General features: G+C 44.4%; 1 protein-coding gene across 1 annotated transcript; it reads left to right on the forward strand.

Annotated features, from left to right (window-relative positions):
- Positions 1–4410: 4410 nt before the first annotated feature.
- Positions 4411–5342, forward strand: LOC109753173 (protein GL2-INTERACTING REPRESSOR 1). The gene is made up of 2 exons (XM_020312095.4): positions 4411–4529; positions 4656–5342. Exon 2 carries the CDS (start codon positions 4675–4677, stop codon positions 5020–5022), a length of 348 nt encoding a protein of 115 aa, XP_020167684.1. The 5' UTR covers positions 4411–4529; positions 4656–4674; the 3' UTR covers positions 5023–5342.
- The last annotated feature ends 8062 nt before the right edge of the window (positions 5343–13404 follow it).

The raw sequence follows: 13404 nt of genomic DNA on the forward strand, positions 1-13404 counted from the left end.
ATGAATATCATCCAACAAATTCATCAATCCAATGCCTACGAATTTTCCACATATTGTTCTTGCTAAGTTACTATTGTTGTTGCTACTATTACACTTGCTACAAAATCATTGCTATCACTATTACCGTTACTGCTACTACTATCACTACTATCATATTACTATGCTACTAATCGTATTGCTGCAGATATTTAATCGCCAGGTGTGGTTGAATTGACAACTCAACTGCTAATACTTGCAAGTATTCTTTGGCTCCCCTTGTGTCGAATCTATAAATTTGGGTTGAATAGTCTACCCTCTAAAACTGTTGCGATCCCCTATACTTGTGGGTTATCAGCATCGGCGGCGGCAAAGAAGAGCGGCGGCGGCGGCTTGGTTAGGAGCGCGGCAGCGATGCTCGAAGTACGCGAGGAACCCGACAACATGACGAAGGCCAGCGTGGCCGGTGGCATTCCCGCGCCGAGGGAGACGGCGCGGCACATACCACAGTAGGTCAACGCGCGATGACGACGGAGTGGACCGCAGTCTGCGGCGCTACGTCCCGAAGGGCCGATGCAGCGGCGAGGGGGCAGGTCGGGGCAACGGCGGGAAGACCTCGGGTCGGCGGCGGGGACCGCGGGTCGCGGCGCTACGGCCCGAAGGGGCAACGCAGCGGCGGAGCCTGGGTCGATGCAACCGCGAGGACGACCTCGGGCGGCGGTGGGGACCGCGTATCGTGGCACTACGGCTCGAAGGGGCGACGCAGCGGTGGCGCGCGAGTCGATGCAACTGCAAGAAGAACCACTGGGCGGCGGCGCTGCGGCCCGACGGGGCAACACTGTGGCAGCCCGTTGCTCGGTCGGTGGAGGAGCGCGCTGAACTCGGGGACGGTCTTCAAGGACCTGTGGAGACGCGCGCAACCGACGGGCCAGGTCGATCGCGCGGCGTAGATGAGGCGGATCGCGGCGCCGGACGGGTGCTCAATCCGATCGCGCGCGAGATTTGAGATGTCGCTCGGTGGAGGTGGGGTGACGGCTGAGTCCGAGATGAAACCGGCGACGACGAACGACATGGGACAACATGCACACGAGTGTGTCAACACCGGCGCCCGGGCAGTGAGGCCCGAGCGACCAACGGAGCAGCGGCGCCTGAGCGCGAGGCAGCCAACGAGCCTGACGCAGCCGGCCCGCTGCAGCCGGGGACGAGGCCGGCGTAGATCGACGGGCGGGCCGGCACGCGCGGGGCAACTGTTATGGGCCGCCGCGTGGCGCGAGACCGCCGGGCCGGGGCGTTGTAGGAGTCCCGGTCGGAGCAGGGCGGTGATGGCCGGCGCAGGGCGACGGGCGGGTCGACGCGCGGACGGCGGCTGGCCCTGACGGGCCGCCTCGGCGCGCGTGGCCGCCGGGTCGGAGGAGAGGCCGGCTGGTCGCGCCGGGGTCGAAGTAGAGGCGCGCGGGGGTTGACGACGGCGGTGGGCGACGCAACCCGATCGTAGATCGGAAAACCAAGAAGGAAACACCGATCAAAGTGACCGGTGAGAGAGAGAGAGAGAGAAAAACCCGAAGCAAGGACTCGGGAAAAAAGACTCTTTAGGAAAGTCGGTCAACAGACCGGCCGATGAACCCTAGGTACAGGCGATGCGGCCCCCGTCGGCGGTCATGGAGGCCGACTGCCCCAGGGGCGGCGCGCGGGTGCGGAAGCGGCGGTGGCTAGGGTTTAGGATTGAGATAAAGTTGATACCATATTAAGAAGGGAGAGAGATGGATTGATGAAAATGTTGTTGGATTGCTTGAGCCTCATGAACATATATATTAAAATACAATGACCAATTTAATGTAGAAGACAAAGGAGGATCAAATCTTAGTCTATCTTATACTTTCTAATAATGATATACTCAGCAATCTCCTAGAACGGTTTGGGGGGGGGGGGGGGGGGGGGGGCGGCATAGCGTAACCGGGGACATTGAATCACAACAGATCATTTGACGCCCGGATTAAAGTTTTGACAGCCATATCGAGGATCTGAATACGTATCTCCAAGACTCCAACTAGAGCCAAAAGGGAAAACACAACTACTCCTTTCGTTCAAAAGATTTCACTATAAACTATATACGAATGTATGTACACATATTCTAAAATATAAATTCACTCATTTTACTTTGTATGTAGTCTATAGTAAAATCTCTAAAGGGCCTTATATTTAGGAACGGAGGGGAGTATATAATTAAACTTTAAATGGCAAAAGGTAGAACCATAGTACTTCCTCCATTCCCTTATACAAGGCCACTATGAATAATACATTTTGCATTTATACAAGAGTAACAGTAATTGAGGCAAAAATTAATGATGTTTTTTCGTACTAGTAACTTGTTTAATACTTACATGCATGCAATCATAATGGCACTCTACCCTTTCCTTTGATTTTCTTCCTTGCATGAAAGCGACGTATTAATGATCCCGGTTAACGAAAAGAAAAGTTGACTTGCAAAGCAACCATTAAATTTTACCTGGATACATGTAATTTGAGTTTGTGGCCTTGTATAAGGGAACGAAGGAAGTACAAATTGTATGAATCCACACACACACAGTGCCACATACAAAACCACAATAACGACGAACATGTGATATCATTCAATCAAGAGCTTTCTTTTACTTTCCGGCCACTAATTAAGCTCCTTAGATCCCTCCATGAAATTAAAGAGCACATGCGTTTGGCTCCAACGCCGACTAATCACAGTTTTGTACGTGCAAGAAACATTTTAAACCATATCCTGTACTAAGTAACCTAGTGCCACAGTTATGAGCTTGGCTTGAGGTCAAACCTCCCCTGTCTCCGTAGTTGAGCCAGAGTTGCCTTCAACTCTTAGCCTCTTTAGCTCCAATCTTAAACACATCGGTGATGAATCATGGCGAATGATGGCGAAATATTATACGCTTCGATAAGCTAAATTGATCTTTGATCCCGAGGCCGATAGCACTGGCTCTGGATCCCAAAACCATCCATTACTGCTTCCATCTGCCAAAAAAGAGGCACTAATGGTGTAATTAGTCATAACTAAGGCAAAAAGAAAAGGAAAAAAAACAGATGGCTCTCTCTTAACCATGTAGAGAAGCAGCAGCAGCAGCACTAGCATTGACCAAACCAATTGCAACACACAAACCAAAACAACTTTAAGTGAGTTGTATGCCACCCCGTCATTAATCAAGGTGGGTGATATGGAAGCAATCTTGGGGGATTACATTAGTGGGTTACGACTAGTTATGACTTAACCAAGTTTCAATCTTTTCTTAAATGCAAGGATGCAACATCTTTAGAATAACCAACAAGTCAACCCTCAGAGTTAATATCTGCTGTCAGCAATTAAGCACTGCGAGCTGGAACACAAGCAAAGGCCCGAGGGAGCTGAGATTTTTCAAAGCGGGCGGTGACATCAGAACAAGGGGGGTGGAGGAGGAGGAGGCTGCTCTTATGTGCATGAAACAAAGTGGCATTAATGTATTGCTTATCTCTTCGTCATTGTATGAAGATGCGCACCGCATGGGTACATACATAGGCCTTGCGTTTGCACCATTTAAAGACCTAAAAATTGCATAGCAGCAGCATATCTTCAAGGACCCCATTTATTCGATTAGCAAAAACCAATGGCCCAACATTCAAGTCTATTTAGTGTACTACTCTCTACTTTCTTTTTCCTGCTAGCAGTATGATGTGCATTTGAGACACTGTTCCAAATAAATTCCATTCAAGATCACATTCAAGTGGTGAAATCAATTTGGGCCAGTAAAAAACAATTAAGCTTTCGAAGCAATTAGAAGGACAGGTATTGATGAGCTTCAACTTTCAACAACACACCCAATAATAACTCTCATAATTACAAGATGTGTCTATCTTCTATGTCCACTGTCTAGATGCAGTAAAACCGGTTGGAGGCAACTCATTTGCAAACTTTTAGAACTGAATCACTATATGTGTTTTAACTTTCGACCAAACATACTACTCTACTCACTCTAATATGTGAAGTCTACTATGAAAAGATTAAGAAAAAAGTGTGTGGATTAGAGCCCTTAATATCAGTGGCAAGCTTTCATTAGGGTAAAGAGGAAAGAAAAGCAAAACATGTCAAAAGTCTAGCTGTAACTACATACCCAGCCTCCGCTTTCGCCTGTTAGATAGCCTACCTTGTGTGCATGACCAGCCCTCTCACCTCGCACTTCTCTTCCACCCAACATAACACAAAATATTCAACCCATCCCTTGCCACTCTCCAACCATGATTTGGTGGGTAATAAAATGCCTCGGCGTTGTACAACATGAGAGAGGGAGAGCGAGAGAGAGAGTAGTATGCCTCTCACGGTTGCATTAAACAAAACTAATTGACCTCTCCCCATCCATCTCCCTCCCCACTATAAATACTCGCCATCTCCATTCCAACTACACCAACGCAACACGCTCCTAGCATTCCAACTCCCGGGCTTCTCTCCTTCCAGAGCATCCCCTCCCCTGTCGCTCTCACTTTCATCTGCACGCCTCCTGCTTCTCGGACCCGACGCAAAAGTAAGCCCCCTCCCTATATGCATCCATCTCTAGTGATCTCATATCTCTTCTAGGTTGCAACAATCGATCAATAGTAGCTTTCAGAGCGTATGCTAATCCGACAGTTCAACGTTTTGATGTGTGCAGGCAGGGGATACCTCTGAGGATGAGCCGCAGCAACAGGAAGAGCTCATCAAAGGGCCTTGACCTGAAGCTGAACCTCTCGCTGCCTGCAAGAGGGGACTCCTCCAACAGGGCGATGGCTGACGAGGAGTCGTCCCCGAGCTCATGCCTGTCGTCGGAGAACGAGCATGGCCTGCAGTGGTCCAACAGCCCTGAGGCGACGTCCATGGTGCTCGCCGCCTGCCCTCGCTGCTTCATCTACGTCATGCTCCCCCAGGATGACCCTCGGTGCCCCCAGTGCAAGAGCCCCGTGCTCCTTGACTTCCTGCAGGACAATAGCAACAATAACAACAACAACAACAGCAACAGCAGGAAGAGCAGGAGGGGGTGAAAGAAGAGGAGGAGAGGCTCCATTCCGCAGCACCGACATCAAGAAAAGCGTTTATATGAAGTCCTAGGTCCAGTAGTTCTCTTTCGTTTGATCATTTCTTCAGTGTAACCATGATATGTCTGTATTAAAATTGTGAGGCTGGCATATATCCATGTGCTGGTGTGTCACGATTTTGACACATCATGGATACACTGGGGACTATATCCCCTCTCCTGTGTTCTTCTTCGGTGGTTCTAAATGGAGTAGTTTGTTAGGCATAGGACCAGACTTCTTCTCTTCTGTTTCTTACTTTCAAGACACGAAAAGATTACCCCTGAAAATCTCAAGTTGGGCCGGATGAGTATTATTCTGAAACATCTATGATAGACAAGCTTCTGCGACTTCACACCACGAACACTCATCTGTTCATTCCTTTGTGTTCAGACAAGGTATGCAAATCCACCATACAAAGTGGAGAAAGTGCAAGAACAGTCAACCCCAGAAGTGGAGTGTTAGGAATTTGTCACCACAGATTAGTTGAACTAACCAATTGGCATTACAACTCCCACGCCTCAACATAATGAGGGCTCTACCTACTATCCTTGAAAAAGACATCAGGTAATTAAAAAGGTGATGAAATTTCAAATTGGAGAGATATAGTATTTGAAACAATCAAACAGTCTACGGTGTGACGCCATGCAATGAATACCGATTGATTTCAGCATCCATCACCTATCTCTTGCCATTATACTTCCATCTGAATACGTGCATTGTGACGCAGCACGCCAGCAACCTAATTTAATGCCCGCTTTGGTCAACTTTGCAAGCCGATTGATTTATGTTTACTCAATAAAGACATCTCAGTTTGAGTCCACATCATCATAATCAGATACGGAGACCAGCCATGCTACTTGTTGGCTTGAATCACATCAGAAAAGGAAAAGAAAAACAGACAGGAAACTAAAAGGCATGTGCTTTGTTAAGTGTACCTTAATTGTCTTGATTGGAATGGTATGCACGTCACTTTCATTACATCTTTCAAAGAAAAGACCTGTGTATCAGGAAGTGTCCTCGTGTAGTTCAACGACAAGGCAACAGAAAAGGAAATGACCCCATTACTTCCAAAGGAAAGTAAATGACACACAACATGGGAAAGAAATGAAGATAAATAAATACTCAGGCCAAATTTTGTTATGATATGTGAGGCTGCTATAATTGATGGATGCGTGAGATTTTCTGTTCTTTCCTTGCCCTGGATAACTACAAACACATGATCCAAACAAAGTTGGCATTTCCTGCAACATAATCAAACACTTTCAGTAAATGAAATCAGAAGATTGTAGAACCACTTAGTGGGACAGGAATTCGGTGAACATGGTTCCACCCGCACCCCTTATGAATAGTAAATTCGAAAAAAATACTATAAAAATAAAACTGAAAAAAAAATTGTAACATACATAGTCGACCAAGTTTGATATCCCAAAATTTCATTTTTTTTTTTAATTTTTTTTAGTATATTTTTGAATTCACTATTCATGTGGGCGCATGTAGAACCATGTTCACCTGTGTGTTTTTGCACTCAATGTACATATTTTAACAACCTAGTAACATGAAACAGATAAAAGAAAATACCCCCACCCCCCCGCCCTACATACTCATGTGTACCGGTGTATGTTACTCCATGTTGGTGAGAACAATACTTGGTTTCATCCTTAAAATTAATACTTCGAGAGTATTAAAGAAAATACAGCTCTAAGGCCTGAACGTATCACTAAAAATAAGGGAACTTAACAAATCAGAAGTAAACTATCTACAATTAGAGTGCAATAGCATGCCTTCAAATGTTGGGTTCAGGGATCTTCTTAACTCCAAAAAACAAGGTCTGCGAAAAAAATCCATAGAAGAACTAGCATTTGAGATATGTGTATACGAAGTACATGATTGCCAGGGTCAGACCACATATTAAAGCTCAATGAAGCCTTTTGTCCTAATGTAATATGTGTGTTTTATATTTTATTTGAGATAAAGTGAGAAGACTGAAGGCTATGGATTCCTGTCCAGGTAGCAGTTATATGGATGAAAAATGAGCATGACTGCTACAGAACAATACTGAAAAGAACAGAAATAAGCCATGCAGCACTTCTGCTGTTCTTGACAATCTTAATAGCTTTATTTGTGGCGCATCACTTAAAAAAGACTTTGGCAAATAAGTTGATGGGTGATACTTCTGAGCCAATATGTTCCAAGATAAGATGATTTTTCGCTGTTCTTTTCAACGAGCTAACAGGTTAAATATGTTTCCCAGTAGTGGATTCCCCTTACAGTGAATGCATTAGCAGAATGACATACTACAAACCAGTATCGATCTTCTTGAAAACTTCTGTGCCTAAGTTGATAGTTGTTCAAGGTTATTTAGCTGCATTTATGGGTGAAGCTGTCAGAGTCTACATCTGCAAGAGTATCTCTAGCTGTGGCAACAACACGTTATGGAAGAATCATGAATGACCTGATAATTGAAAAGCCCTCGCACTGGATTGGATAAATAAATTCAGCACTACCATGTACTACCTCCGTTCCTAAATATAAGACGTTCTGAGAGTTTAAATTGAACTACCAAAGCGTCTTATATTTATGAACAGAGGGTGTACAAGCGATGTGTGGCATCAAAATTCCCTGGTTTATGCCGACATATTCAACGGAACAAAAACATCCAGAAGCAGAACGCTAGTAGAAATATCCACCATAGTGATGATCCGTTAACCATCGATGTTCCCAATCTGCAAACAAAACAGAGTTTCACAAGTTATTGTTGGATCAAAACGGCCCGTTCAGGCGCTGAAGAAACAAGCAGTGCCATTGCGCCAGTCCATCACCCTGCCTGCAGAATCCAGAGGACACCATCACATGAAAAATTTGTTAAAGTTGGGGTACGAAATCGAAGAGGCGCTAGGGTTTAATCCAACACAAAAGCCCCAAGCACGCACAGACGGTGCCCTACAAATCAGGGGAATGAGGGGAGCTCGGAGTCCCCGAATTCGGATTGCATTTGCAGCAAACAAAAACGGAAACCAAGGGCACCTTTGAATTAAATTTCAGGGAGAAACGAACGAGACCTGGCTGGGCCGCGCCTCGGATCGAGACCCCGCACGCCGCGCTAACCTGAAACGGAGTTTGGAGCTTGGCGGAAGGGGTGCGCCTTCGTACCAATGGCCAAGCACCGGACTTGCTTGAGTTGCTTCGATTCTTCAGATTTCAGAAGGCAAGAACGGGAAGAATCGTTGGCCGGAGAGCGACGCGGGCAGTGCACTGTGCACGCTTGGGTTCAGGTTGCTTTGACCTGAACCCGATTTTTTTTATTATACAGGTTGCTGATTCTTGCTTCGCTTTGACTGGTTTGACACATTTTACAAGTCCGGTGCGGAGGAAAATATCATGTGATACATGTCCCATGCTACCTTTTTTTTTGCGAGAAAATGTCCCATGCTACCAACGTAAAAAATTTAAATTTAAACATCCAAAAGAATCTGAAAAAATCATGGATGTTCACAACACATAGGTCGACAACCCCTAAACAATTTAGATCAAAATTCGAAATACACATGGAGAAACAAAAAAGACAAATTCAGATGTGAATAGTGGCATTTTTTCTTTTGTCTTCTTTTTGACACTATTCATGACGGATTTGCCTTTTTTCTTAGTGTATATTTTGAGTTTTGATCTAATTTTTTTAGGGATTATTTAAACATGTGTTGTGAACATTCATGATTTTTTCAGAATTTTTTGAGATGCTTAAATTTGAAAAAAAATCTTTTGTAGCACGGGAGCATTTGAGGGTTGGTTTCACCTGATACTCCCCCCCCCCCCCCCGATGCAAAAGCACGCGTGTCTGACACATCACGCAACTCAAGGGCCGTGCCGGGCCCGCGACACGACTAGTGTCGTGGTTGAGTCATGGTTGAGCTGCGAGGTGAGGCCTGCATGCCAACACGGCACGACCCATTGTTTCTGAATTTTTTTTACTTTTGAACACCCAAAAGACTAAAAGTAGGCCCAAAGCATCCCAAAAGGCTAAATAATACACGTGTCGACCAGCACATGTGCCATGTGTCAGTTAGATCCTATTTGGCACATTAGGGGGACGTTACTGTGCATTTTGCAAATGGGCGCCTGAAGCGCTGCAAGCTGGGCTGGCCCGTTTAGTTAGTTTTTCATTTTCTTTTTTGTTTTTGCCTTTACTTAACTTTACCGAACTTTTTCCAAAATCGGTGAAGTTTTCTAAAAAGAACAATGAACTTTTCGTAGAGTTGATGAACTTTTTTCAAAATCGATCATTTTTATAGAAAGTTCTATGAAATATATGAATTTTTTTTCCAAATCAATGAACTTTTCTTGAAAATTGATAAACTTTTTCCAATTTTGATGAAGTTTTTATCAAAATAAATAAACTTTTTTGAACTTTTTCCAAAATTGATGAACTTTTTTCCCAAATGAAATGATTTTTTAAAATTAATGAACTTTTTTTCAAATTGATGAATTTTTTCCCCAAGTTCACGAACTGTTTTCAAAATCCGTGAACTTTTGGCAATTCACGTGTTATTTTTGTTTTTGCAATCACTTTCTGGTTTTTCTTTTGTTTATTTTCTCAAATTGGAACATGTACATGCGCCGGCCCACCAATGCCGGCGTATTGGTGCAAGGGAGCTTCCCTGGCGCCTGAAGCGCCACTCCCCATGTGTTGGGCTGGCACATTAAGCTAATGTGATGTACTTGGGCCTCGAAGCGAGGAACGCGTATCACACGCACGACGTGTTTATGGCTTTGGTGCACGGGCCCATTCTAAATATGTCATTTTAAACTTGGCTAAGCCTTTTCTCAACCAAAAAGAAAAGAATGCTTAGCTAAGGCTTATTGGTTACTAAAAAAAACTAAGGCTTACTCCCTCTACTTGAAAAGAAGGCGTATAAAAATTTTCTGAAGTCAAATGAAGTAAAAAACTTGGTCAATTTTTGCATCATTTGATTTCAAACTGGATTTTCATGCATTTTTTTCTAGCACGGAGGGAGTAGCTTGTTATTCTTGGATTACTAGAGAGGAGTTACCGTACCAAAAAAACTAGACATGACTTACCTATTTTATAAGCTCGTGTGCAGAACATAGTTGTAAGAATGTTAGAGGGAATCATAATCAAAATAATTTTTGTATAATACACTCAAATAAGAACACCATATGGAACAAAAAAACGATAGATCCCTTTCGCAAAAAAGGAATTGATATATCACTTTTGATTTTTTTAGACATGAATAAAAAGGAAATTGCTAATTTCTATTGCAAAGAATATATATAGTTTAATCCTTACAAAAGAAATTCTATAGTAGTTCTTTTATATGACCACTTTACACTTAATTCAAATAAAGTTTCCATTTCTTTTGCAGAGAGTGTTCCATCGAGTATGCGGGTGGGGAAAAAAATCATACGCCCATGAGTTTTTATGTATTTTCCTATAGTGTTGCATCAAACACAATTTGGAAAGTGGTGCCAGAAAAATGATAATTAGCATGCTTTCACCCCTCTATAGAATATTGATTCATCGTCACAAAAATATTGATACATCGCCTTGGGCCTTTTTTTCTCTCGTGTACGCATAGCTTATATCTTATATGACTTTACTAGTTGTCGGTGTGTTTCTGTGCATGTGTTGATATTGGTATGTGTTGATATTGGTTGTGTGTATCGTAGGACATAGAATTTATAGCACGCGGGTGCAGGGCACACAACCCTCTTTTTCTTTGGTTTTCGATTTTAGAACTTTCATATCTTCTGTATCAAAAGTACAAAATAACTTTTATTTTCATATTCATGTTTCTGATGATGAGGGCTTTCATATGAGATACGTTTTGAATACGTTTTGATGAGTTTTTTAAATTTGGTTAAGTTTCAACTTCTGAAACTTAATATGAGCGGCCGACAAAATCATGAGTTTCAGATCCTAAGACTGACAAAAATGTTTCAACTACTGAAAAGAACATGAACAAAGCGACCAACAAAAACATAAGTTTCAAAACCTGTGGCCGACAAAAACACAAGTTTCAGAACGTGTGACTGGCAAAAATAGTAAGTTTCAGAACCTGCTATTGACAAAAACTTAAGTTTCAGAAACTGAAAATTAAAATTTACTCTGTCCACGTGCGGAATCCAAGAACTTTGCATATGCGAGGGAATTGGGCGGCTGGGCAAGTGCATCCTCCTCCTGCACCTACATGCCCCTGTAATTTTTTGTGTAATCCATCTATATAGAGGAGTATGTGCTCATAGTGTTTGTAGCCTCGAGTCTTGATATACTGCTTATAGTGTTTGTATCCTCTTGAGTCTTGATTTTTTTTTTTAGAAAAGGAAAACAGAAAAATGATTCTCGGCAAGATAAGCTAGCACCGCAGTACGCGAGTGCTACCTTTCAAGGAAAAACAGTCCACCTATAATTGGCATCTTTAGCTGCTATTAGTAGCATCGTTTGTCTAAGCCAGCTTGTCGGGTCAATTTCTTGTCCCATCGTGCAGCTCCCTATGATCCTGTCTCTCGATTTGGTCTTGCACGGGCCGGCTCTAAATTCCAGTCGATCACTGTCTTACACGAGGTTTAAAAATGCTCGAATCGAAGGTGGCGATCCATGGGAATACCGAACCCTAGGGCGATTCCGCTACGAGCCTACGATGAAAACAAGCGAGGAGTCGGTCAACCTTGCATGTGCAGAGAAACGCTGCGCTGAAAAAAAAACTGTTTGCAAAGAACAAACTGATGCCATGCCCAGGCAAGGAGTTTCTGTTCCCCATCGCTCGCCATAACTCAGCACCAACACACAAGCTACTACCTACTCTTCATCAATCATCACTCCCTGCGCAGATAGTACTACTACCGTAATACACACCGTACAGTGGTCTCAGTTAGTATTGGCCAAGTTTTTGCTTACTCAATGTAGAATGTCAAAAGGGCACAGGCATAATTAACATGAACAGGGATGACACCTTCCGGCAATTGAGATGAGCACTGAAAGGAAACAAGGAGATTGCATCCAGGCACGACCAAAAAAGAGGAAAAAACTGGAAGAAAGCACTAAAGCAACAAAATAGAAAAGAGAGTGGATGCTGTTTAGCCATTTCTGTCGGTTTATGATGGCCAGAGCCTTTCTTATCGTTTTGCCAGTGGAACGTAACAGTTCGTCAGGCCCTGAAAAGAGCAAGCAGGGCCCCTTTTAAGCGCGAGCACTCCGGATCAACACTAGTACGACCCACTTTTCTGGAGAACCAGCTTGTTGTATATTCCAAGCCTTTTTTTTTTCTTGTGCTAGCGAACAGGGGAGCCTCGCAGCTCTCCGGGGAGACATCCTATTCAGGTTCAGGGCATTTGAGCTTAAAAAAAAGTGTTCATGGCCTTTAGCTCTCTTCATATGCCATTTTTTTGGGGTCGCTTTTTCAAGGTTGCGACAAGAGAAGAGTACAAATAGATTTGCTAAGCCATCTCTAGAGCAACTACATAGTCATCATATGACCCGATTGTCATAATAACCGTTAATATGACGGTTTTGATAAAAAATAATGCTATACTAAAGTTTTCATATGGCTTCCGGTCGATGTAATTTATAGAGCTCGCTCGATAAACGACTTTGCAGCCTCCATGCTCATACATGAAGGTCAGGGAGGGTCCATATGGAGCTCGCTCCATTTCTTCCATCTCATGTCGTCCATATGATTTGAAGCAACCTAGCCTCCCACGCACCACCGGCGACGGGCACCTGACCATTAATGCCATGTCCCGGCACTTGGATTCCCGTGACAGCTCGTCGGATAGTCTCCATTGTCCATCACACACATCATCTCCTAGCTTGCGTGTGAGCGGGCCGGGAGGAGTCCCGTCAGCAGATGAGAGGAATGTGAGCACGGCCGCATTTCTCATTGAAAAGTGTGCCCCTTAATGGTCGTCTGTTGCCCCCTCCTCAACAGCCTTCTTAATGGCAGCTCTGGCGGCTCTGACCCGCCTTCATGCCACCTCTTCCTCTTCAAAATATGTTTCAAAAATTGTCCTCGGATGCCCTGGATCCCTTCTGGTGGGAGCAGTTGGAAGCCGCCCTTGACGTGCTCACGAGGGATGAGATGAAAGGGAGCGGCGGAATTGGGATCACGTGATCGCTCCGGCCATCGCCATTGTCGTGGAAGAATGGCTGGCCTGGGACAATTGCCCCGAGGCCATCTTTCGGGGCATCGAGGTCTGCAATGCCGCCACCATAGAAGCATGGCCGCCCTGAAGCGCGGTCGTCGAGGCAGTTTTTGCAGGCATCAATGTCCGCATTGCCGCATTCCCACTTGACCACGCCCCCGTTCGCCGTGGCCGTGCCATGAAAGTGGTGGTCCT

Source organism: Aegilops tauschii, chromosome 2, assembly GCF_002575655.3.
Source record: "Aegilops tauschii subsp. strangulata cultivar AL8/78 chromosome 2, Aet v6.0, whole genome shotgun sequence".
In the NCBI taxonomy this organism is placed as follows: Eukaryota; Viridiplantae; Streptophyta; class Magnoliopsida; order Poales; family Poaceae; genus Aegilops; species Aegilops tauschii.

What these genes read in the sequence shown, in the direction of transcription:
- LOC109753173 (XM_020312095.4), top strand. Translation starts at nt 4,675, where the DNA reads ATGAGCCGCAGCAACAGGAAGAGCTCATCAAAGGGCCTTGACCTGAAG.